Source organism: Lipophrys pholis, assembly GCF_963383615.2.
Source record: "Lipophrys pholis genome assembly, chromosome: 5".
NCBI classification, from domain to species: domain Eukaryota; kingdom Metazoa; phylum Chordata; class Actinopteri; order Blenniiformes; family Blenniidae; genus Lipophrys; species Lipophrys pholis.
Genome location: NC_137628.1, coordinates 11,124,304 through 11,151,606, shown reverse-complemented (window position 1 = coordinate 11,151,606; position 27,303 = coordinate 11,124,304). Strand labels below are relative to the sequence as shown.

Here is a 27,303-nt window from a genome sequence, read left to right as displayed (position 1 = left end):
AGCAGTGTAGTAAAGAATAGTTCATTTTATTGTTTCAAAAACTGTCCCAGAAGTAAAGCTTTTAATCAGAGGTGTAACGATGCACCGTGAGGGCATTAAGAAATTATATGAACTTGTGAATAGTTAAATTGGTGGAATAAAAAAAAAAAACATAGCGATGCAAGCAGCAGATGATGCAATATCGTTTTGCCTATTGTTTCTGAGCATAGATGCTTCCCTTCCTTGATAAGCGTCCCATGTTGCTCCACATCCGACGTCCTACGTCTCGGAGAGCTGACTACTCATCACGTGGAAATGACACTAAAACCTCAAAGCATTGTGTTTTCCCCTGGAGTTGATGTTGTTCTGCCAGTGACCTGCTCCTCTCCGCCTAAGGTCCCGGTGCTGTCTGGTCCCAGCTGCTCCAACCTGATCGGTGTTCTGGTGACCAACCTGCTGACGGAGCAGAGCAGCCTCCAGCCTGAACTGGCAGCCCACCGCCAGGAGCTCAACAAGACCAGCGGCCTGCTCAACGCCGTACGAACACGTTCATTAACACCTGCTCCGTCACGTTTTGTCTTCCTGGTTCTCACTGTGTCCTCCGTCTCTGTGCCGCTGCGTCAGGACCTGCGGGTGTTGGTGCTGCTGCTGTCGGTGCAGCCTCCCCAGGCCGTCGACTCGGCGCTGTGCCCTGCTCTGCAGGAGCTGCTGGCTCGCTGCCGGCTCTGCCTGCAGCAGCGCAGCGCTCTAGAGCTGGAGGCCAAGGACCTAAAGACCAAAGGTACTGAGCAACTCACCCACTCATTCGGATAAATACGACCACTTATTGGTGTTGATGAAACTGAGGTACTCCAAGGTTTTTATTCACTCACTACTTCCCCTCCTGTCCCTGGACGGTAAGTAGAAAGGATTTGTATCAATGTAGAAAGTTCTCATGCTACAGCATCAAGAATTAAGAGCGTTTCAGCCACAACACATGAATTTGACAGAAGTTATGTTACAATGATCTTGATGTAACAAACATCATTATCTTAGTTTAACTATCAGTCACGTTACATAATCGTCAGCGTCACATGAACACATGCAGCATGTTGTCGGGATTCTTAAACTAAAACGGATTAAACTTTGACTTTGGCGGTTCGGGCTGGTTTGAATCTTGCCCGGCTGCTTGTGGCTCCTCTCACTTTGAGCTTCGGTTGTTCTTGATGTTTTTTTTGTCGCGCTCATTCTTCCTCATTTGTGTTGTTGTCAGCTGACGACGAAGGTGTGACCCCGTTGAAGCGGCGGCGGGTGAGCAGCGGCGAGGACCGGGCGGGAGATGCGGCGGCGCCACTCTGCGTGCCGTCCACCTCCTCGGCCCTCCCGCCCTGCGGCGAGTCGAAGCCCGATCACCAGGGGGCCATGACGCCCACCAGCACCTCGGACACGGAGACGCGAGACTCGTCCTCGCTGATCGACCCCGGCACGGAGCAGGACCCGCCCTCCCCTGATCCCACCCCCACCGCACACTTGGACTCCTCGCCCAAAGAGGAGAAGATGGAGGCGTCCTCTTCCTCATCCTCCTCGTTCTCCTCCTCCTCCTCTTCTTCTCTGCTGCATGAGGCGGGGGAGGGGTTTGTGCAGGGGGAGGAGCCGGAGCCCCAGCCACACGTGTCGGCCGCCGAGGAGCAGGAGGCGGCGGAGCAGCAGCAGGAGGCACGGAGGGCCGATGGAGGCGAGGAGGGGAAGGAAGACGAGGCGGGCACAAAGCCAGCTGGCAGTGGCTCGGCCCCACCCCTCTCAGAGGACGGCGCCTTCCCATCTGCCCTCGGGTTGGTGGGTGAGGGGCCTGATGGCTGCAGTGGCCCCACCTCCTCGTCACAGGCGTTCCCAAGCGTCGCCCCCCCGCCTGACATGCTGGACATGCTGCACAGGACTGTGGAAGCCACCATCGCCATAGTTACAAAACTGTCTGTCAAAGGCCCACACCCGTCATGACATCACCACCTCGCTGCCGCCATGACTACCGCCTCTCACCACCGTCATTTCCTTTAATTTCCCCCCTTTTTTAGTTTCGAAGATGTGAATTGTGCTCAGAGGAAACCGAGTGGACGTGTTTCACTTCCTTCTTCTTCTGCTGTTTCTGTGCTGCTGTCGGTTGCCTTCTGCTGATGTTCCTCCAGCTTCGTGCCGTTTCGCTCTCTGAAATTCCCGACGCCACGCACGGCCGACCCCTCATTCAACGCATAAAAATGAAAAACAGAAAAAGTCGTACAAGTTACAGCATTTCTTTTTCTTTTTTCAAAGGGCAAAAAAAAAGAAAAAAAGTTTTTTTTGTGTTTTATACTGATTCAAATTTTTTGTTTTAGAAAGTGATTTTATTTGAAGTTTGCTGTAATGGGAAAAGGTTTACAGAACTTTTGTCTCTTCTGTAATTTAATTTTATTGCATTTTTATTGTGTATAAAATGGTTGTTCTCTGTGCCAGTTTTGTACTTTATAAACGAGGCAAAGGAAAGTTGCCTTGAGTTTTTCTGTGGTTCAATAATCCAGAAACTAAGTTTACCTGTAAATTAAGAGAACCACAAGAAACTTGATTCTGTAAAGAATCCTCTCTAGTCATTGCCTGAAGGTGTATATGAAAACTATATAAATATATATATAAATATCTTTATATATATATATATGAACATTTAAGAGTGGTGCTTTATTTGACTTTGGTTGAAATAAAGCCCCCATGTTGGACCAGCCGGAGCTTTTATTTTATTTACTGAAGTACATTCCATAATCTGTTGTTTATTTTGGCTTCTTCTGCTGTGTTCTGATTTATTTTAATAGAGAATAAATTAATAAAAACAGTTTTAATATGAAGAACTGTTAGCTGTCGTCATGCAACACAAACCCTCGAAGGATCCATCAGAAAACCTGGTGAGTGGACGATGGTGCAATGGAAGGGTTAATGGAGTAGTCCATAGTACACCGCGAAAGCTGCTTATGACATCAGTAATAAATGTTAATCAATATGGGTCTTATTGATTCTGCAGACGAACAAAGTGAAGTTCACGCAGCGCTGCAGTCATGTAACAAAAAGAACTTAACATGCAGAAACGAGGGACAAAATCATGAAAGAAGCTTGAGCTGAAACGAGTGAAACATTTAGCTACAAATGGCAAAGTGCCGTGAAAAGCTGGAATTTCCTCGTCATAAAAAAAAATCAATGTTCTCCACTTAATACCACATTAAATATTGACTATATTAAGTAATAGAGTAGGGTTTGAACGTTTCCACCAAAACATGCAGCGTGCAGGTAGAAGTGCTCTTAGAGCGGGGTGCCTTCATCCCACCTGATAAACTACGACTGCTGTGCTGCTCAATATCAATCTGAAAAAGCTAAAGCAGTACGTAACGTGGGTTTGATACTCATTTCTTTGTTTTCAGTGATAATCATGATAGAAATGCAGGAACATCCACCGACCATAAATAAAGCACATTTGTTGTATCTCAAAGATGAAAAGGCCTTTCTACAACATTGGGAGCAGAAATACATAATATAGGCCAAAAAAAAGAGATAATATTGATGATGGTACCACCCAAATATTTTCCTTTTGCCATTCTATGTGTGAAATGTATGCTCAGTGTTTTCATCGCTCATGAAAGCATCTATTTTCACATAATTTGCCCACTTCGTGATAGTTATGAACACACATGTGTGTTCTGTAATTGTAAGTACTGTACACTGTATGACTCAGAATTCATAGCAATTTGATTACAAAAGTAGGAATTTTGGAAGAGTAACAGAAATTATTTTATAGACAGCAAAGGAGTATTACACATACGTCTTAAGTAGACACATACACTGGTTAGAAAACCCAAAGGCAACACTTAAACAACACAATATAACTCCAAGTCTCTGTCAGACACAGAAGAGGAGGAATCAGGTGGCAGGGAGATCTGTGTGGTTAGCAGATTGAGACGTCTGTATGCGAGCAAATCCTGGTCCTTTATTGTGGAACTCAACAAGTTGTTGTTCAACAGCGAGTCAGCGGGTGAATTAATGCAGAAAGCTTTGAAATTCCCAAAGGTTCAGAGACTTTTTCTTGCCACTGTATCTTTGCTTTTATTTGATGGAGACCAACAAACAGTCAGAAGGAAAGAATAAAATGACATTGAATATGAATTTAATCAAATCAGTATAAAGAACTTTCGAGGCATTGTCGCATCCACTGCAAAAATGAGGCTGGTGTCAAAAAATGAATTCTAGCAGACAGACCAGCTGCTTCAAGAATCAGGAAAAGATAATAAAGTGGGGGTTTCTTTTGTGACTTTATTATTTCACACAAATATTTTAAAAACATTACAACAAGCATAAATTCTCCCATTAAAATGTTTAAAATGGACTATGAAATATATAAATATGAAAAATGCTTGATTGCAACACATTCCTGATCTCCTTAATTGGGAGTGAATATTAGAAATGTCATGTAGATCATTTGGTAAAGAGAATTATGACAGTATAAAGGTGGGATTCAGGCGGTGCAGCTGCTGTGCTGGAGGTTTGTGCTTCACATCAGAGGGAAGAGCTGCTTTCATCACTGCTTCTGTCCTTTGAAAATCTCACAGCGTTGTGGTCTGTCCCGTCCTCATCTCTCCGGCCGCCCCACTGAGACTTGTTTCTGTCCGTCTCCTGCTGCCCGTCCTCAGCTCTCCTCTCCTCTGGTCGTGTTTGTTCCTGCAAAACAAATCCTCCATCAGCACCCGTTTCCACCACCGCATTTCCTTTCAGCTGTTTGACTTCGAGGTCATTTCTTTCACCTGTTCAGGAGTTCTGGACAGCCTCAGACTCTTGTTGCTGAAACGTAAAATGTAAATACAGTTTAAAAACAAGCTGCTGGTGAAAAATTGTGATGCACTTTTCAGGTGACTTACCTGTAACCTTCAACACGAGCGTCATCGTCAAAGTGTTTTTCCAGAGAGTCTCTCTTGTGGTTCTCCCTCCTCTTGAACCTGACAGCAGGAACAGGTGATTAGAGAGTTTCTCCTCACTGGAGTCACACTGCAGCAGCACCAGTGTATCACACACACACACACACACACACACACACACACACACACACACACACACACACACACACACACACACACACACACACACACACACACACACACACACACACACGGGCAATTCTAGAATCACCAATTAATCTCAAAGTCATGTTTTTGAACTGCTGGAACAGGTAATAAATAAACTACATGTGTTTTTACAGGGATATTTGTTGTTCCAATTATTTTATTTAACTTTTTTTTTTTCTTCTTTTTTTTTTACATTTCAGCACAAACTTTCCTTACTGAGCAACTTATCAACGCCTGTAGAAGACGTCCAAGACAAGAGGATGTCACGTTCGTCCTTCCAGGTTGTAATCTAGACGTCCACGTGACAGCCAGATGTAGTTGCTAGGTGACATTAAGAAAAAGCTGTTTGGCCTGGCCCGAATCTGGATGTCTACAGACGGCCAGAACTAGTTGACAATAAATGTTTCAACAGGACATAAACTGGATTTATTTTTGACAGCCAAATCTAGTTGATAAATGACGCTAAAAAACCGTATGAACACTTAAAGACGTCTTTGCGCATCGTTTGTGTATGGAGTATGAATTAAGCTCACTGGCATTTAATTTAAGTACTAATATTAATTAATTAAAACTAAGTAATTAATCTAATTACTAGTATTTAAGTCGAATCAGTATTCTGTTGGTACTCGTACTTTTACTCGTCCTTTAAAAAAAGTAGCTTTAATACATCCATATTGTTTTGCACCAGAACGAATGGGGCATCAATCCATCAACCTTCCTATTGGAAGACGACCCCCTCTGATCCACAGCCTCCCATGATAATAAAAAAGTCTACGGTCATATGAGAGATCATCAAGACTAGTCAGAAAGAAAGGCATCACACACACTCACATTCAGTCAACTCAGAGAAACACACAAGGAAAACATGGAAACTCCACAAGTCCAACCCAGACTTGAATCCCTTCAATGTGAGGCAATGCCACTGAAACATTAGGAGTATTATTGAATATTTTTGTTATTAAAGCATTTTTGTCCACTAGAGAGTAGCAGTATTAAACTGTGTCAGTGTCTTTTTGCACTTTCTCTTCCCCTCATCTTATAGTTGGTCGTTCTACAAACAGACTTGATAAGGAAATTGCAATTTTTTTAAACTGGTTCAGTAGATTCTTATCCTACAACATAAGATTTCTCACCAAATAGTTTACTGGGAGTTTGCAATTCTGTATGCGAATGTTGAAGAGGGTACTATTGCATAGTATATATTAAATATGTTTATACTTGTGCTACTGCAAAGAATATGACCAATCATTTGACAATTTGTAAAATGTCAATGCTGGATTAAAGACTTCTTTTTGGAAGTGGATCAATCAAGTCACAATAGATATTTTAAGGATGTACAGTAAGTAAGTGTTTCATAGTCGGCCTCCACCCAGACACCGTCACATAAGCAGTTTAAAGGACACGTCCTCACCGAACGATCAAGACAGCAGTAACAATCAATCCCAGGATGCTCAGAGCCAACAAGACACCAAGTGCAATGACTGCGTCCTGGTTGGAGGCGGGGATTTGAGGCTCCGTCTCAACTTCGAAATAAGTGTCCTCCTCAAACAGCTCAGCCAGCTTTTTCTTCACGACAGCCGACCGTTCCTGCAGTTTCCTGACGATCACACACAAAAAGTCGAAGGCCATGAAATTCAGCACTTGTGTTCAGTCTGCTGAGTCTGTGTGGCGATATTAAACCAGATCATTAATAGAATATGTTCTCTATCTTCTTGCACCAATTTCAACTAGATGCAACAGCATCATGTTTTTTTTGGTTTTTTTTGTAGGATCATACTTTGGTCTGCAGTTGCCAGCGGCAACATCCCAGAAGTGAAGCAGTTTGCTCATTTTTGTGTTTATAATTTCTGGCCTTTTGTCATCAGAATCAGAATCAGAATCAGGAACGGGTTTACTGCCAGGTATAGTTAACACAATACAAAAAGTGTGTTTTGATGAGATTGATGCACCACAGTGCAACAGTAAACAAGGTCAAATGTGCAACAAGATGGAAAAAAAACCCCAGTGCAAACACAATGAGTTAGATATGTTGCATCAATCAAACGCATCAGGGCTCCATCTGATTGGTCACACATGTTTAGCTGGAAACTGTGTTTTGCAACAAGTACATCGCTAATGTTGACACTGCAATGACTGCGATCTCTCTAAAGTTCCTCAGAATTTTGAAATGAAGTTACTTCCCTTTTGTTAATTGAACATTTGCCTCTAAACCTGATTATCCATGTCTTCTGATGCGACAGTCTCAGCACACCGCTTTAAACCGACTTCAGGTCATGGAAATTGGTGATGAAATGATCAATGGTTATCATTGACTGTAGACCAGACAGAAACAACTAAAGAGCGAATCTTACTTTGTGACTTCTCCAGCAGGAACGACCTCGTCATCATCCACAGCAAAGAAACGGACCACAGCCTTCACTGTGTCTTTTGTTGTTCGGGACACAGAGTTTCTGTCCATCGCACCAGATACCTGAACGATGTTCACAGTCCATTCAAGTGCTTCTCCTAAAGACCTGAAGAATGGGAAAAAAACATCATCAGATCGGCAATAAGGGAGATTAATCGGAAACAATTGTATTATTAAAAGTAATGCTTTACCTTTCCAGCTCTGAACGTTTTTTCTCTACAGTATTAGCAAGCTGATTCAGAGTGATTGTCACTACGTCACTGCTGCTCCCACTTTCCTCAACTGCCACCTGGGAGCAAAAGAGAGGGATTTTAGGATTTTAAAAAAAACCAATACTTTAATTCCGATTCAGTTTATTTTTCATGTGAAGTACAAATCAAAATGTAAGAATATCTACTGCTCCCAAATGAAATAAACAAATCAATATTCAAATGTTCATGAATTGTAAATCAAACATGAGTAAATTTAATAAGGTGTTTCACAAATGCATGTGTCTTACTTATATCAGCATAATGGACATCTACGGTTACCTGGGTCATTCCATATGAACTGAATGAAGAGCTACCAATGCAAAATCATAGTTTTCTTAATAAAAAGGGAACGTCTTACTTTTGATGATAGGCTCAGATATTTCTCATTCAAAATGATCAATATTTACAAAATAAAACATGACTATGTGGCTCATGAACTTTTTTTTGTTTCCTTCAAATGTTTGGCCCGTTTGTGATCCAGAACATATAAGCTGTTGTATACCTGCTTTGACACTCACTTTCACCCGTGTTGTAGCATACAGTCCTTGAGGATCTGTGGCCTTCACCTCCACCTCCACCTCTGCATCGAGACCTGCTGCTGAGACCACGTACAGCAGACCCGAGGTGGGCTCCACGTCAAAGTGAGAAGTGTCCCCTAACACGCTGTAGATCAGATTTTCAGTATCTCCTACGTCAGGGTCTGAAGCCTAGAGGAGGACACATCAGGGTTAGAAACACATTTTCTGGACAAGAATGTCGCTGAACTCTAATTGAAGAGATTATTTTGTAATTAGACATGACTAAAAGGAGTCAGACAGCCAGCACCACAAGAACAGGAGAAGGATGCCGATGTAATAGATGTAGAACTATAAAACCAACAACCAGTGGTAGTTAGATGTCCTGATTTATATTTAGAAGAAATGTTGATATTACCTAACGGGTAAAAACTTCACGCCCTCATCTGTCACGTTATCTCTGCCAAAGATAAACTGCTCCACCGGTACCAAAGCAGACTTTGATCAAGCCCATATAGTGATAGATTACAGAAATGGAATTAGTGCTACACAGTCCTATTTCAAAAAAGAACAAAAGGCACGGCTGAGCTGATGTCGGAGTACATGGGGAAGCTGCTTTATACGGATGGCGTTCTGCTTTTGGTTCAGCCACAGTGAAAGTTAGTGGAGGAAATGTCACAGGTGGAGGATTTAAACAATAATTTGGGAGCTTGTTGGTCTGAGGGCGACTTTGGGTCTTTGCAGCAGAGAAGTTGAGGGAGACAGAGATGTCTAGTATTCTTTGCTCTCCATATTACCAGCCAAGAGTCAATATTAACACCTGCCAACCAGCCAAATGCATGTTGGAAACTCAATCTTAATATCCACGACTACAGGTGGACTGTTTTTCTCCCCAGACTATCTTTTTGAGTCTTTTACCCATCAAAGTAGCCTGTACAGCCATGCCACAATGTCACAGTGAGAAACTAAAAGTCTACTACTACGAGAGGAGAAGCTTGGATTTGGAAACCACAAATTCTCATTTAAATAGCAAGTAAAACTGAAGCTTTTGTAATGAATTAAACAGACGCTTGTATATGTTAAAGGTTTCCAAATGTGCTAAAATCCTGTGACTAGTTTCCTATTCATGGAAAAGTGCGCCACATGAACTTATCTTGAACCCGTATGATGTTAGGAAAAGGGAAAAGTAGTGGAACTGTTGCCTCCTGGTCAACAACAGGACGGGTGACACACCCTGGGTGTGTCAGGTTTGTGATTTCTCTTTGTCTTTCTGTTGGACAGGCAGTGGTGGCCGAGAAGTTAGAGCTTATGACTGGAGGGTTGCAGGTTGGAATCCCACAGCTGTCACTTGACTGCCATCAGCTCCTGGTGGGTTGGTTAAATGCAGAGGCTAAACTTTGCTGTACATCTTCCCCTTCTTTCTCTTGTTCAAGAGTGTGTGGACTGAACGGGAAAGAAGATGGATCCAACAAAAGTCTGTGTTTTTTTTTTTATTATGATATTTGTTTCCCTCAAGTTTTCAATTCAAACACCTTCATTGAACTGGTCCACCCTGATTCCAGCCAACACTGGGACAGGGTATGATTGAGCTCAGTAAAGTTTATGATTTTAAAAGCTCATTCTTCATACAACGTTGGTCAACATAATACTAATGAAATTACCATGGAGTGATTTTTAATATTGATGTTCTGAAAGATGTTTAATGCTTGAAATAATTCACTTCCCTCAGACGCTGTGATGTGTTTTACTGCTGCTCACTGACTCATTAACCCGCCATCATGAATGGGCTTGACCGATCGAAGTTCACAGATATCTCTCCCTGTTGCTACAGTAACCGTGCTCACCGAGGAGATAAACACTGTATATCCCAACCAGAGGAAACTGATAAAAGCTGGGTGTTATTACCTTGATGTGGATGACGGGGGTTTTATATGGGGCGATGCTGAACATGGAGGCTTTGTAGATCTCATCAGGAAACTCTGGAGACTCGTTCACATTCTCCACCTGAATCCTCACCTGAAAGAGAATAAGACAGCAGACAAAACTCAGAACAGACCAGGAACTGAACCGTCCCAGGAAAATAAAAATTTAAATGATCTGGTTCTTTCTGCCAAAGGTTTTATTCAGTCATTTTGTATCAGACTCTAAACAAGACTGTAAAGCTTCTGCCATATCAAAACCAATCTGAAAATAGTAAGGTCATATCCAAAATAGTTTGCAGTAGTAGTAGTAGCAGTATTATTGCACATTTGATTCTTCACTTGAGAGTGGGACAGCTGTTTGGTCTCGTAAGAGCTTACCACTGAAAAAAACATTTTCCGATCACAAACCCAGCTAAAAAATGATAAAACACGCCACTGCTTTGTCAACTGATGCCAAACACAAACTACAAAACAAAAGACACTTCACAAATGATGACAATATAAGGGTTTAACAGTTTTGAGCAAATATAAAAAAGAAAACTAGGCTCTGTTTGAAAAGGTTACAGCTTTGCAATGTTTCTGGGTTGACGATGGTCCTTTGGAAAAGTCTGATCTAACCTTGAATCGTATCATCATGTTATAACATGGAGCGCAGCCGAGGCTGTTTTATGAAGATGATACTGCAGATCAAGCTCGACTGTTGCCCAGTTAACCAAACAAGCATGCCTTTTACACTCTGGGGAGAATGTGCCCTAACGCTAGAAATTACTTGGCATATTGTACGTCCGCAGACCGCTCAAACTTGTGCATGGACCGCGGATGCGGACACGATTGCAACCATACTGCACTTCCACACACGTTTCACACATGCGCAATTGGTTCACACAGTCCCGTTGGCATGGACGCTGCATGCATGTGCATTTGAAATGAAAATGGCGACCTCCCGAAAGTGAAAAGAAATAGAGCTGTGTTTGTTGATTTTGTCTTTGGAGGCAGTTAGAGGCAAACAGAAGATACAATGTGCGGCCTCTAAAGGAGAATAGGACCAGGGACCATCTGGCTATCTTCATAGTCTTTTAGATTAGGACTGAAAAGATGGGGATAGGGGCGGACCTCTTCACACAGACGCTCCTCAAAGGTGGCATCCATTCTTCTAGTTCTGTGTATGTGTGCTCTGACCATGCACAGTATGTGCGTAAATGGCGCCAGAATGGCACATGCGCAGTCGGAGCGCACAGTCCATGAGGGGGACTCTGCGGACACGTGGACACGGAGAGTATATTCTGGGCTTACTAACTTGTAAACCAAACACAGAAAGGTCTCGTTAGCTTGCAGTTATATTATATTATATAATAGATATTCTCGCTGTGAAGCGAACCACGACACCACTGTGCTAACCTGAACTATAGCCTGTTTGTATCAAAAATGACTCAGTCAGACCAGGCAGCAAATGGTTTTTCACAAACTTTACCAGTGTGACTGCCGACGTCGGCGGTCTCCGAGTATCCACAGCCTCAACATCCAGGAAGTACCACTCCTGCTGTTCTTTGTCCAGCATTGCTTTGGTCACAATGTCTCCGTTGGCTTCGACAGAGAACATGTCCGTGTGTGTTTTCATTGTGTAGATGACGTTGTAAAGGTCGCTTCCTGATGAGGCCTGAACCGTCCCCACCACCGACACCGCCGCCTGGTTCTCACGCTTCCTGAAGTTGTACGATGAGTTCAAGAAGGCCACGTTCTCCACCAAACTGGCCAGCCTCAGATTCACCACGACAGGAACTTTGAGACATTAAAGGAACACATGATCACTACATGGAGGAGTTTCTGTTTCACCCTGTTGGTGTTGGAGCGATCGAACTGACCTGTGGAGTTCAGGGGAGGCTTCCCGTGGTCTGTAGCCATTGCGGTCAGCTGCAGCGTGGTGTCCTTCGTTAGATCGGAAAGGTCAGAAGTCAAAGTTACCGCACCGGTCTCACTGTCTAAGGCCAAATATGGAGAGCTCCCTGCAGAGAAACTACGACAGAGAAAAAAACACTTTCACTCTTATTTTCTCAACCCGGCAACAAGTTATCTTTTGCTTCATACATTATGTGAATAGTTTTGAACTCCACAAGGTCATTGACTTTTATAGTTTGTATTGTAAAAAATAATGGACCGATGTGATAAAGAAAACCCAACATTGTGGAAAATTCTTACGGCTCATTTTTTTCAGCGTTACCAGTCATTGTAATGAACTTGGATATGTATTTCCCCATTCCTCCCGACAGTACGTTAGATAAGGCAAAACCACTGAATTACAAAGTATGTAAAGTGATTTCTGGTCTAACATGTCTTTGGCTTTGGACAGGACTGAGCTGCTTCTAGATAGCCTGTTTTGGACATGTTTTATGTGAGGTTTCCAGCAAATTCTGTCACCAACTGGATGGATGGATGGATGAATAACTCTGGTGTGGTAATCAGCTGCTACTGATGTCCTGAGCTGACCTGTAGGCGATGAGCGAGTTGTTGCCCTCGTCTGGGTCTGTGGCAGACAGCGTCAGCAGCAGCATCCCTTTCTCTGCGTCCTTGATCAAGAAGCTGCTGACGTAGCTGCGGGAAGTAAACTCGGGTCTGTTGTCGTTGACATCCATCAGGCTCACTCTGATTGTTGTGATATTCTGGTGAGCAAAGTGCAGTTTTTATGAGGAATGGGGATAAATAAGTTATTATTGAGGATCAGTTTAATGATATCTTTTAATTGTCTTGTTTGTTTAGCCTCGTATAAAGCATGATTAGCTACACAAGAGTAATATGTACATTGCCAAGTTCATCAGGTGGTGCTCGCCAGTCATATGTACTGCTGCTTGTCTTGGCCAGGATACTCTTGAATTTTTTTTTAAAAACTCAGCAAGGTTTTTTTCTGGTAAAATAAAGGTAAAATAAAAATTAAATATATTTGATATTTATATTTATATATATTTGTAAGTAGAGCGAATAATTTCACCATCAGATATATATATATATATATATATATATATATATATATATATATATATATAGGTTCAGTTTTACAATATAATATATTACAAAGTATCATGTGACATTTCTTATATTTTTACAAAAATACAACATATCTAGCAACATGTTTTTTGTTTGCTGTTTTTTAAATTTCTTTTAAAGAAAACCCCTTTTACACTTAAAATGGTGATATAATATGCCACCCATATGAAATAAACAAACAAAACAAAACCCCATATTGTGTTATTTAATAATTTTCACGATCAACATAGATTTTTTTGAAGTGTTTCTTGTAAGCCGCATGGTCTTACCTCTAGCTGTGGGCTGCCTTTGTCTGTAGCTTTAACAAGCAGCTCATAGGTTTCCCTCATCTCGCGATCCAGAGAGCCAACAGCCAGCAGCATCCCATCCTGCAATACAAGATGTATACTCTGGAAGTCCCATAGACATAAATGTACTGCATGTATTAAGAAGTTCCATTATGTAGGAAGTTATAGTTTCTCTGTCTGTCCGGAGAAGGGTTTTCTCTACATAATTTAAAATAATCTATCTCTGGTCACACATTCTTGTCGTGTGGTTATCAGGATACTTTGTGCTGCTTCTCAGTTTGAAAACTGTCTTTTGTCTTCATGCGTATCCGATGTGGTCTGACTAATACATCAACTCTTATTGAAATGAGGGGGTCTCACTTCAAGGTTGCATGAATTTCATTTGTATGAAGAAATGTTGTTGCTTAAAGCAAAATGAGAAAATGTCCCATAACTGTGTCATAGCCTTTGCATATAGACTCATTAGTGTTGATCAGCCAGCGTAGGATACAAGAGCATTTTCTATGTTAAATAAGCATTTTAAAGGAAATGTCTCAACAAAATGACTGAGTGTTACAATTATGACTTAAAGTGCTACAAAAAGGCTGTTTTCGTCATTAACTGTGTGGTTTCAATTGAAATGACCAACTATAAAAAGCACAGTGAAATCACAGTCACTAAAGAAAACAGCTCCTGCAGAGGCTGAAAACATTCACACATTCAGTCACCTCTCTGAATCTGAAAAGTGGGTGTGGAGACGAGAGGGACAGCGTGACCTCTCCGTTGGAGCCAATGTCGGCGTCTGTGGCTACGATAGTGAAAACCTCTCCTGGGGTCTCCTCTGAGTAGCTGCCCTCGGGTATCTGCAGGGGGTCAGGGATGTTGGGGAACTGTGGTGCATTGTCATTGTAGTCCAGGATGGTGATGTTGAGCTGAGCCGTGGAGCTGAGACCAGCATCCGGTTGATCCACAGCTACAACCTACAGATGGAAGCAAACATATGAAGTGAAGTGAGAGAAACAAAAACTCCTAAGAGTTTCAAAAAGCAGTCGCAACGAAGTTGGTGTCAAATTACAAGCGCTCAGTGCATGAGGTAAAAATCTCTGGCTGCATGAAGTAACTTGGCTTGATCGTATGTAAAGAATTATATATATATATAAAAAAAAAAAAGAACATGGATATTTTTTGTGTTTTAAGTATAATTTGGAACTGATTTGGACTTGTTAAACAAAAGAAAATAGAAAGGAGCAACTGGTGGACTTTAGCTTGATGTACATTGCAGACCTTGCATACAAACTAACAATTTCAAATAGTTTAAGGATGTGTTTAGGAAAAGTTAAAACCAACAGTATTATGGAAAACTAAATGCTGAAAAACTGTATTCTCCATATTCTAAGTCACACTTGTTGTTGGCCTGTCATGCGACTTAAATCAAGAAGTAACTTGTATATCAAAATATACCAGCACATTTCATCTGGGACCACCAAAGTAAAAATATGAAGCAATGAAATGTACTGCACAAAACAGTGACAGAGTATCATAAAGAGTTGGGAGAGTGTGAGAATTTTGTGAGGGACTGGAGAAAAGCAGAGAAACAGTTACTGTGATGATGCAAGAAAAGAAGGGTAATCGTGCGCTAAAAGCACGACAGCCAGAGCTGAACACATTTACATATGTGTTTTTAAACAGCAGCTGCTTGACCAGGATTATTAACAGTGCAGACATATCTTGACATGGAAAATAAATGTGTCTTATTCACCAGTACAACTTAAATATGTTTTTTCCCCATTGATGGTGCATTTTAGGCACATACAACTGATCCTCGGGTGTGACTTATAGTCCCGAACATATGGTAAGTAAAAAGCAGTCTGAATAGATCTAATGGAAGCAAATCGGACACAATCATGCTCGTACCTCAAAAATATAGCGATCTGTTTTCTCTCTGTCTAAAGTGACATTATTCCTCAGAGACACAAGCCCCTGTTTGGAAATGTCAAAAGTGTCGCTGGTGTGGAGGAAGAAGCCATTTGAAAATCCCCCCTGAAAAACAAGACACATTATTGTAAATATTTCTATTTTCATATTATATTAAATTTTCAATATTAAACAATTAAATCATCAACTATGTCTTAACTATGCTGAAAACATCAAATTGCTGTAGGTACACTGAGCCATGGAAGACCCTAAATAAATAGAAAGTAACACCCACAGGAAAAAAAACATTCAAAATATTAAAATATTTGTAGAAGAAAAAAAAAGTAAATGAATTTTGTTAAAATAGCTTTGAACAATATGCTGAGTCGCTTTAGCTCACCTCATCCTTGTCTGTGACTTCCAGAGTCAAAATGGACGCACCGCTGGCCAGGTTCTCAGAGACGGCTTCATTGTAGTTTTCCTGACTGAACTCAGGTTTGTTGTTGTTCACGTCCTTTACCTTCACGACCACAGAGCTGTTTCCCACCAGAGTAGGAGTCCCCCCATCAGAGGCTTGAACCGTTAGAGAGTAGACCTTCACCTTGCTGTAGTCCAGAGGCTGGGTCAGCTGCAGGGCCCCACTGGTAGAGTTCAGTTCAAATGCCACAAGGCCAGATGACGGGCTTTGTTGGAGAATACTATAAGTAACTCTTCCATTGACACCTTCGTCTGGATCGAGAGCTGATAAGGTGAGCAAGGTTTCCCCAACTGCTTTTGTTTCTAATACTTCCAGCTGATACTCGACTTCTGAGAACGTTGGTGCATTATCGTTGACGTCAGATACTTGGATCAGCAGGGTGGCGGTGGCCGATCTCGCTGGACGACCCTGATCTTCAGCCACCACCAGGAGGTTGTACTCAGACTGTGTCTCTCTGTCAAGCCCAACAGCCACACTGACCGTCCCAGACACAGGATGAACAGAAAACCTGCCCTCGCCTCCTCTCAGAGAGTATCTGATCTCCTGGTTGATGCTGCTGTCTTTGTCTGTCGCTGTAACCACAATAACACTAGAACCTACATCTGCGTCCTCAGGGACAGCTTTTGTGACAGAATCAGGAGCAAAAACAGGACTGTTGTCATTAATGTCTGTGACCTGAACCTCCACTGTGGCGCTGTCGCTGTTGATGCCGTCAGTGATTGTGATTTCCACAGAGTAGCTGTGTGGGCCGTTGTCATAGTCAAGCTTAATCGCAGTGGTGAATTCACCGGTGGAGTTGATGTTAAACTTATCCGTATGTGTCACGATTTGCAGTCTCACTGGAGTTTCACTAGCAATTGCAAGGAAATCAACCTGAAATCATAAAGAATATCACAGTAAATCACTAAATACTCCACTGAGTACCAAGACACAAAGACATTTGATGTCAGATTGACAGAAATGTTAAATTAATGAAATCCTTCTCAGTTTATATAAATAAATATTAATAATAATAAAAAAAGAACCTTCAGGATCACAACTCCTGGATCTTGCTCCTCTTTAACAGTGCCTCGGTAAACCTTTTGCAAAAACTGAGGTTTTGAGTTACCAGGAGCGAGAATCATCACCAGTGCTGAGGAGAAGAGGGATTTGATGCCCCCTAGAAGAGAGGTGGACACAGATATCATGACCGATATATTCGTGGAGGAGCTGACTAACTTGAATCCAACAAAGCAGCTGCAGTCACCATCATTTTGTGGTGTTGTTTTGGAGATTCTACACGGTTCCAAGTGTGTTTCAATGAACCAACAGTCCATATTCAGACCAATATGACCACTCCACTCAATATCTCTTCATATTTGTTATATAATCTCACAAAAAGGTTGCCATTATAGCAGCCTCCTTGGCAGGATCCCTGATCTTTCTTCAAGATCTTGTCACATTCATTTATATGTATTTCGGTGAAAACACCAAAATACATACTGATTTTTAAATTAAAATGTTACTGATATTACAGCAGTTAATCCAACCCAATCGATCTGAGACTGAAACGGTTTTTCTTTCTTTTCAGTTCAGTACACTCCACTGTAAATATTCTTCAGCGATCATATTTAGATTTTGATCAGATTTAGATTTTTGAATTGTTGACAGTTTTTTGAAGCTGATGATCAAGCTGATGATCAAGGCATTCTGTTAAATCTACATACCAGATCACAATCACAGCAGCTTAGAGAAGTTCTGATCTTGTGCTGACTTTCAAGTGATCAGCAATGCAGAAAAAGAAAAGGTTATTTATATTTACCATCTCTGGCTGACACATAGAGAGGGAACTCCAAAATCCTATTCTGCAGTAGAGTTATAGTTTTAGCTAGAGAGATCTGTCCAGTGATCTCATCGATTGAGAAATATCCATTGTCATTCCCGAAGTCAATGGAGTATTTGACCTGTCCATTCACACCCTCATCTGGGTCGTCTGCCTGAACCTTTGAATTACACGAAATACAAATCACAGTCTTGACAGTAATCCAGACAATGGTTGTAGTCAGTGGGTAGCGGTAGAGGATCAGGGGGTTGCGATCTTAAAGTTTGACTATCCAGTATTGAATATGTGCGAAGAGGTGAAGTTTGGCCTCTGCCCTGCAGTAATAATAAAACACAGAATAAAGGTTAAAGATAAAAAAGAGCTTAGTGAACAACTGATTGATTTAGCTCACTTCAGATCAATTTAAAAATAGAAATATAGATGCATAGCAGTGAAGCCAGGATGTGTTTCCACCAAATATTAAATATCGCATATAGAGAAAGAGAAATCAATCCTGAGAAACACCTTGAAAAACCTTGAACACATTTATGTCTGTTGGCTAGTAGTTTATTTTTTTGATCAGCGCCATTGAGTTGTCAAAAATTGTTTAGACAGTTTTGAAATAGAAGTGTGAAGAAAATGAGCTGTTGTGCCATCTTAGAATGACAAAGTGATTTATAAACAAGATACCACGGCTCATATACGTAAATCTATTTCTTTAGGAATAAACTGTGTTTTTGACAACATGGGATTTAAATATATGTAACATGGTAAAAAAAACAAAACAATAACTTATGGCATAACAAAAGGCGAGGATCAAACTGGGACATTGTGCAGACCACGGGTCACAGGGTGATGTTATTGTCAAAATAAGATTCAAATCTACATTTATTGACATGATATAGCCAATTCAACTGTGTTGCTTTTGTTTTGATTAAGGTTGTTTTATGTATTTTTTAATGTACATAGTTCACATCAGATTGACGGAGAATGAACAGTTAAAAAAAGGCAATGCAGCGTTGAGCAAATCTACTTTCCACCCCCGTAAAAAACTTTACAAATGAGAATCAAATGGAGTGAAAAAGCAACAACGAATTATAGCATCAATTTGCATGCATATTTAACAGTAAAGATTAGCTACTAACCTGGACCACCAGCATTCCCTCTGTCTGATTTGCAAACACTTTTGCCTCAAAGCGGTTGCTGGTGAATGTGGGACTGTTGTCGTTTTCATCCTGGAGAGTCACGTTAACCTGCACTGTTGTAGCAGCGTTTGGAGGGTCTCTTGCTTCGATCTTCAAATTCAACAAAGTACCACGTTAGGCCTAAGTATTTCTTGAAATATCACTGTGTGTCCTTCAGTTATAAACTAGAGGCTTTTTAAGTAAATGCAATCAGTTTTGATGATCACATATTATTCATTCAGCTCAAGTGGTACATTCAAGTACCCTTGAAGACCATATAATAACCCTAACCCTAGGATTTACTATCAACTGCTCCAATACGAATTCCTCACCTCAAAAACAACTTTTAAGTCACGTTCATTATAAAAACACACACATGTTCTGATTAAAACTCAAATGCATTGAGATGTTGGTCCTACTGCTGCTTCAAATGATCCTCGACACATTTCTTTAAAAACCAAACGTTGTTGAGTGCTTTTAGGAAATTCCCAATATTTTTTTGAGGATATAAATCAATATAATCTTTCTTTAATTTTGTTTCAACCTCTGTTTAATCTAATGTGTAGTTTTACCTGAAATGTGAGTCTTTCTATGGTCTCTCTGTCCAGAGCGGTGGAGTTTTTCACTTTCACTGCACCATCAGGAGTGACATGGAAAGGTGCTGATTCTGGAAGGATGTGCAAAGTTCCCACAAACCCTTCCTGCAAGAAAGCATCAAGGAAGGTGAGCAGTTAATCCAAGAGCATAAAAGATTTGAGACACGTGAGCTGTAAAAGCTATTGGAGAAACCTGCCTGATCTGGATCAGTGACATGAGCTGTGAACAGGATGGTATCAACGGGAGAATTTTCTGGAAGTGTTACAGAGTAGTTGGGCTGATCAAACGCCGGACTGTTATCATTCACATCTTCAACTGTGACGAGCACCACAGCGTTGGCTGTCTTGGAACTGTCGTCGCTTTGGGCTGCCTACAGTGAGCGAGAACAGGAAATTATGAAAGAAAGCCAACGAGGAACAATTTTGAACAATGTTTGTTTTATCTGATTAGCTTGGCGTTGAAGAATTATCAACATAAACCAGTGACAGGAAGCCGGCCTCCATATTCAAATATCAGGATGGAACACTGTACCTTGATGCTGACAGAGATCATGTTGCCGTTCATCTCCTCTCGGTCGATGGCAGTCTGCACTGACAGAACTCCACTGTTTGAGTTCATTTTAAAGTTTCCTCCATACCTCTCAGGGGACACTAAACAAACAAGGATCACAGTCATTTTTAACATTATTTTCTTCTTCCTGTGATTAAGGTGAAGGTCAAGTCAAACTGTGAACTTATTCAGAGTAAGTGGGAATGTACCAGCAGCGATGCTATAGGTCACAGTCACGTTGATTCCAGTGTCTCCATCCTGGGCCTTTATAGCCTCTGGATGAGTTAGTATCAAAGGCAGAACCTGAAATACAAAACACAGAAAGTGTAGTCAAATTTGAGAGCAATTCTAACCCCAAACTAAAACTAAACAGCCCTGCAGTCTGCAAGCTTTGTGTTCCTAACATGTCAGATATAGGGTTTTCTTCCTTTTGTAGAACGCTATGGTATTTAATGTGGGAGACTCACCTCATTTTCTTGGAAATCAGCTTGATACAGACTGTGACTGAAATATGGATTCAGATTATCAAAGTCTTCAACGTAAATCACCACAGAAGCAGTGTCATTCAGTCCACCAACATCCTGCAGACAAACCAACCATGTTAAACACAGACTAGAAAGCTCTATTTTAAGATTTAAAAAAAATAAAATAAAAGTGTCGTGTGCGTGTGTGTACTCACCCGGGCTGTCACAATAAAGCTGTACTCTTTCATTAAGTTGTAGTTCAAACGTTTCTTTAGAATGAATATTCCACTGGTAAACGTAAAGTCTTCAGGAGTTGGTTCCTTAGGAAAGACAATAGTCATCACATTTCTCTACAAAATATTGTAAATCATCTTTCTTTATCTAGAAGTTCAAAGTGGAAGTGTTTACTCTTCATCTTATTTTATTTTTTCAAGCTCCATCATTACTTAATAGAGAGAAATTCAGTTTTAGAATCTGATAACAATGACAGACGTTTGTGATCGTGTTAATGTTTTTGTTTTAAAGAAAATGCAGCTGTGAATTGACCTCATAATTCACTGCATTAAAAAAAAAGTCAAAATACTTTTACACACATGTGAAAGTCAATCTACTAACTGGACGCACCGATGATCTCATCTGACATTGGCGCAAAATAACACACGATCGATTTAGCGTGATCACATTCATTATTGTGGAGTGTTTTCCCAATTGTGGTTGAAAACGCTGGGAGGAGTTTCTGCTTATAGGATAATTCACAATATCTGAAAACAGTAGTGTTTTTTATGATTGCAGCTGTTTTTTGTTGGCTCCCCACAACTTGTATTTATTGACTTTTATAACAACTACAGACAATATTGTGTCCAATTCTGCACAAAGTACTCATACTCAGAAAAAGCTCCCTGATATAACTCGGCAAATACTACATGATGTCATCCGTCAGCAACATCGCTGGTACGCGAGAGAGCACAAGCTCAGAGGTTTAGATATTCTTTAATATGAATGAAAATGACACAAATAAGACAGGCTGTAAGTTATGTTCTGCCAAAATACCAAGAGGACGAGAAAGATACTTCATACAAGGTCAGCAACTTGATCACCAGAGACATTTGGACCATCAGAGTTAGAACAATGTCACTGATTAGTTTAAGTGCTCAGTGGATCTTGTAACTCAGAGCCGTGCTACATGCTACATGCTACATGCTAAAGAGTTTCAGGCTCACACGCAGTGATGCTACTTGATAAACATGATTAAAGTATGACTGATCACTAATCAACAGCAAGCTTAGTCCCTCGGCCTACAGTCTACAGTTTGCATAGCACCGTCCTTTGCACAATGTAGAATGGCCTTTGCATATCATTTGCGTTGTGGGGTATGAATTAGACCCAATGGCATTTAACTAAAGCACTTATATTGGTCCTCGGAAAAAGCAAATAGCTGAAGGTTAGTACTCGTACTCGTCCTTAAAAAAGGTGGCAGTGGTGCATCTCTACTTGAAACACATTAAAGCTACTGAAATGAAAAAAAAAAAAGTAAAATCACAGAATCTGTTTCTACTGTGTACAGGTTTTACTGATGTTAAAATCCTTTCATTGTGTGTTAGTAGCAAAATCCACTTCAAAACACAAACAAATAGATTCCAATGAAACATTTTTTTTTAGCGGCAATACAAATTTCAAATGATTTACGTTTAAATAGAGTATTCATTAAAAAACCCTGAATGAATATCAGTCAGATTTGAGCTACATCCTGCTTTATAGAGGGGATATAGTGTACTTAGAGGTTAGTCCTGTTGCCTCAAAGCAAAGGGTTCCTGGTTGAATCTGTGGTCTGATACGAAGACTTTCTTAAATAACAGTTTGTCCATCTGCTTTTGTAAGCTGAGTGAAGGACTAGTGAACTACTAAAGATGCTCGTGCAGCATATGAGAAAGCTGAGTCACAAACATCCAACATTCTCACCATCGTTGTCATAATATAACAAACATCTGTTCCACATAGCATGATCTTCCTCAATAATCCCCCCCCCGCCCCCAAAGTACAATATGTCACTCCCAAAGTGCCCCTAATAGAAATGACACTCCTGAATAATAAAGCGGTCCTTTTGACTGTTAATGAGCACCACATAATAACACTATCTGGTTATTACGTTCATACGGTACAGGTGTGATGTGCATTTGATCAAATAGAGCCACCTCGACCTCTCTCTGCTTCCTTGTTCAGTGAAAGGAACAAAAACGAGGTCAATGTCGATCATAGATAACAAGCTGTTATAAATGAACTTTGTGCGTATTGACATGAAATGAAACATTCACTGTAGCTTTTCCACAAATGAAACTTACGATGGAATATGTCACTCGGTTGTTTATGGAGCTGCTGTCTTTATCCACAGCTTCCACTTTGAGAACCTCTGAGTTCACACTGTGTGTCTGAAAGAGAAAGGAAATATCGTTCACAAATAAACAAAAAAATATATATATTGCCCATTCAAAAAAACTTTGGGGAAAACAATTTATCATTAAACTTAGACTGGTAGATTTACTTTTCTCTTTTTGGGATAATTGTAAACACATTTTTCATGAGCAAACCCACAGGCCTTGTTTAAGTTCGCCTGACAGCACACAGTTGAGTAATAGAACCAGAGACAAATTCCAACTGTGACAGTCGCTTTTGATCAGCTGAGTGAAATAACAACTTGATTTTCACTTTGGGGCCAGCTCTGACATTGATTGGAGCAAACACAGGTCAGTAGGAAGAAATGAATGTACAGATGTTAAACAAATGGTCCTTTAGTTACAAGTTGCTGTAGCACTACTATTCTCATCTATGATTTTATTTTCCCAAATTTGTGTTGTATCTTTATCTCGCGCCACTACAGCAAATATATAGTGTTACTCTTCCAATACTCATGTGCAATACCTATTTTCTGCTTTGGTACAATTGAGTAAATTTAAACTAGCTGAGTATTGTACTGTATATTTTCTTTTTTTATGTTTTGATCCCTTTTCTTTTGCTGCTCCTATCGTGACTGTGCACTATACGGAAGAATTTTAGGGCCACTGAAGAAAAGAAAAAATTCGGAGGCTAAAAAAAAACAACCTTCGTGGCCCCAGAAAAAGTCGAAAATCAAAGTCGAGATTTATTTTTTTTTCACGGAGAGACGTCTCTCCATCCCTCATCATTTGCCCGTAGATGTGAATTCACATTAAATCACTTAAATCTGACTATATCGGGTTGCTTACTGCTTATGGACATGTGATTTTAAACAGGATTTCCTTGATTAATAAGAACACATTTAAATAAGCAGCCCGGGATCCGTGTCTTTGTCCTTCGTACTTGATGAACTTCTGCGATGGAACAAGGCAGCAGGCTGCTTCTGTCTCTTCTAGTCCTGATACTGATGATAACTGCACCGTGTTTATGAGCGAGATTCTGTCCTGAATCGTATTTTCACCACTTCATTAAACCGCCTGATATGCATTTTGAGGAAGCAGTCAGACGCGCTGGCATATGGATGGACGGACTTTTTTTTCCACCGTGAAAAAAAAAATCTCGACTTTGATTTTCGACTTTTTCTGAGGCCACGAAGGTTTTTTTTTTTTTTTTTAGCCTCCGAATTTTATTTTTTCTTCAGTGGCCCTAAAACTCTTCCGTACCACTATGTTGCTGCAACGCCACTGCAATTTCTCACTCGCTGGCTAATAAAGGTTTATTCAATGTAATCTAATCTAACAAAGTTAACTCCAAAAAGCAATATGTAACTATAGCCTAGCCATCGTACGATGCTACCACAAACTTCAATCATTTGTTCTCTCAGGATAGTTTTAGTTTAAACAAATCAATTGACCTGTTCTCACTTTAGCCTTTAGAAAGTAAAAATATTAATTGAACAATAATATGTTGCTGTGGCTCAAAACACAATATTCGTTTCCTTCACATCAACAGAAGTGTATGATTTGTAACACATTTGTCAAAGTCAAAGTTCACCAGCCCAATCCAGCACCTCATGTCATTTTTTATGGTCCTCAAGAACTTGAAATGCACATTAACTCTGCTGTGACGTGACATTCCACTGACTTTACATGTTGATATTGTGACCCTCAAAATGAAAATGAAAAGCAAAAACATGTTCATGCCAAAATTTCATCTGAGTGACTTCTACTATATTAGGCCCCTAAGAAAAACATTAAATCCTCCCATAATTCAAAGGCAGACAACAATCACAAAGTAGTTTGTTTATATGGTATGTACAGTAATGTGGCTCAAAATCAAGAGATTTGTTTAACTCATTCACATTTTAACAGAGAAATGTACTTTACACAAACAATTAATGACGTTATATGCAGAGACAGACATTTTTACAAGCATTATATTTTATGTCACCGCCGGCCCTATAAGTACAATGACAATAGTGATGTGACCCATGATGAAAATGAGTTTTAGAAGATTTAAAGTCCTTCCTTATGAATTGCCAGTGACTTACTTCAGAGATCGTTGTGTTGTACGCACTCTGTTCAAATACCGGTCTGTTGTCATTGAGGTCGATGAGCTTTAGTGTCCGAGTATTGTTATACTGTGAAGGTACAAACATCACTGTAAACCTTTAGCTTTGCATAAATCCTAAAATAATGTGTATAAAGCCTGGGATTTCACTCACCTTGATAACACCATCACACATGACAGAGTAATACAAGGTGCTGTCTCTCTGTAAGATACAATGAACTTTAACTCAGAGGTAACGACTTACAGGAAGCAGCCAAAACCTCAAACTGAATGTAACGGAATTAAAAATGGAAATGTCGAGACAATATAAAGCATGAAATGAAAAACTTATGTTTACTGCTGATCCAGTGGGCCAACTGGTACAATGGACAAACTAACACTAACCAATGTGTCTGCATCCAGCGGCTTCTTGGTGCGAACTGTCGCACTAGTCTCCCCGAGAGTGAAGCTCAGCTCTAGGAACTCCAGGTGGGTAGGGAATAAGAAGGGCACCAGCTTCACGTTTGTTCCTGATGTGATGCCATCGAACAGCTCCACATCTCCTGCAAACACCATGTGTGGAAGTTCACACATTTGCTGATTGTTGCTACAAATGTGCCCTATTGATTCTCCATCCATCCATCCATCCATCCATCCATCCATCCATCCATCCATCCATCCATCCATCCATCCATCCATCTTCGATACTGTTTATACACTATTCAGGTTAGCAGGGCGCTGTCGCCAATCCCAGCCAACTATGGACAAGGGCAGGTACACCTGGACAGGTCTCCAGTGCATCACAGATTTATTCTTCATTATGAGACTTAAATTATGTGAAATAGGAAGGATGTTACGTAAGTACAGGCTAATGGAAGTAGCTAGCGTCAGATGATCTTTTTTTGGCATTAAAATGATTTGAAAGCAATGTCATTATAACTGTACCTGAATATCCTTCATCCACAGGACCAAGAGTCACTTCTGATGATACACTGGCACAATTTATTGTGGAAGTACCTTCAGAACCAGAAAATAAATAGTCAGATTAGACAACCAAAAAACATTAAAACACATTCTCTTACAGCATAGACCATTGTTTAAGGTATGTCCTTTCTGCTTTCACAATTGTGAAGTATTTAGTTATGAACAACAGAGGGACCTCTGGAGTTGAAAAAGTCACACAAAAACCTAAATACCTTGAGGTATGAAGTTGGGGGAAAAAAACAGTAAAATGTGATATGGATCATGAAAACAGGATTCGTTATGTGTCATCATTGCAATTTCCATTCCAAAAACGCTGGGGTAAATTGTGAACAAAAACTGGAAAGAGTGTGAAGAAAATCCATGTTTTCAGAACTGGACTTACCGATTGGACTCGCAGAAATGACATACACACAGGCGGTGACACCCAGGAGCAGGAAAGTGGACGTAAGTCCATCGGTGTTCATATTGGCTCGGTTGTGTCTCCTGTACACTGTGAAGATCACCTGAATCACAGGTGCTAAGAAGCACCTGCACTTTACTCCGCCCACCTGCAGAGCAATCGTGTTTTTATGACCGGTTGTAAAATGTTTGACCGATATTGCACAAGTTTTATTTTGCCGTGAATCTATTAATCTCTATCCAAAGGGAGGGTTCAGGACAACATTTGTCCCATGATAAAGACACAGCCTCAGCTTCCATGTATTTTGACCCTCTTCCTACTTTCATGTGATTTTTCTTTTTCATTTTCACAATGTGTCCAACAGCCTCAATGAGATCAATATTGTTTGCTCAAGCAGAAGCACAAAAACCACAAGGATCACAGATTCAATAGGTTATATAAAGAACTATGACTTGAAATGTGAAAGTCCGGCCCTAAATTCCATTTATACTGTTGTTGATCTGACTGTTAGAGCCGCCAAACAGTTTGTTGTTATTTGTTAAAGGATGTGTCATGTTGTTGTTGGCAGTGTTTCTAATTTGGTCATAGAGATTTAACAAAGAAGTGTTTCATGTTAGACGAAACCAGTGCTTGACAAGCTCCCACTGAGGTTTCAGTGGGAGCTTGTCAAGCAGGAAGGCTTTCAGTTTTAGGGTGGATTCACACTGGTTGGAGTGCATTAGAGACCAAATGCCTCGCGGATGCGTGCCAAATGGCTTCTGTATATATATCACATTGTTGCAATGGCAACCGTTAGACGTAAAGGTGAGTCCACCTGTGATTGGCTGAGAGCAAAAAAGAGGTGGGTTTTCCAGGATACTAGTTATCAGTTATTGGATATCTCTAGTTCCTGGTTCCAATAAACCGCAAAAACAGGAAGGCAGTAGAATAAAGTGACCCTGCAAAGTCAGTAGAAGGCGTAAAAGA

At 40.6% G+C, this 27,303-nt stretch overlaps 2 protein-coding genes across 3 annotated transcripts in view; one reads left to right on the top strand and one right to left on the bottom strand.

Moving 5' to 3' along the window:
- usp34 (ubiquitin specific peptidase 34) overlaps window positions 1–2,440 on the top strand; it is a 62,001-nt gene extending 59,561 nt beyond the window's left edge. For both annotated transcript variants that reach the window (XM_080463314.1, XM_080463313.1), the window contains exons 76-78: window positions 376–516; window positions 604–760; window positions 1,232–2,440. In XM_080463314.1, coding sequence (XP_080319440.1) covers window positions 376–516; window positions 604–760; window positions 1,232–1,956 — 1,023 coding nt within the window. In that variant the 3' untranslated portion in view covers window positions 1,957–2,440. The remainder of the gene's footprint in view (window positions 1–375; window positions 517–603; window positions 761–1,231) is intronic.
- A 1,302-nt stretch (window positions 2,441–3,742) lies between these two features.
- On the bottom strand, window positions 3,743–26,401 carry LOC308109799 (protocadherin Fat 4; the record flags this gene model as incomplete). Its single annotated transcript, XM_080463604.1, has 26 exons — window positions 3,743–4,686; window positions 4,770–4,806; window positions 4,884–4,961; window positions 6,499–6,684; window positions 7,439–7,600; window positions 7,686–7,783; window positions 8,264–8,452; window positions 10,166–10,276; window positions 11,654–11,961; window positions 12,045–12,196; window positions 12,667–12,839; window positions 13,491–13,589; window positions 14,216–14,467; window positions 15,402–15,527; window positions 15,802–16,752; window positions 16,905–17,038; window positions 17,681–17,861; window positions 18,826–18,975; window positions 19,437–19,565; window positions 19,658–19,831; window positions 19,993–20,111; window positions 20,220–20,313; window positions 20,478–20,591; window positions 22,814–22,900; window positions 25,359–25,516; window positions 26,320–26,401. The coding sequence occupies 26 exons, from the start codon at window positions 26,399–26,401 to the stop codon at window positions 4,525–4,527; spliced, it is 4,506 nt and encodes a 1,501-aa protein (XP_080319730.1). The 3' UTR covers window positions 3,743–4,524.
- Window positions 26,402–27,303: the final 902 nt, after the last annotated feature.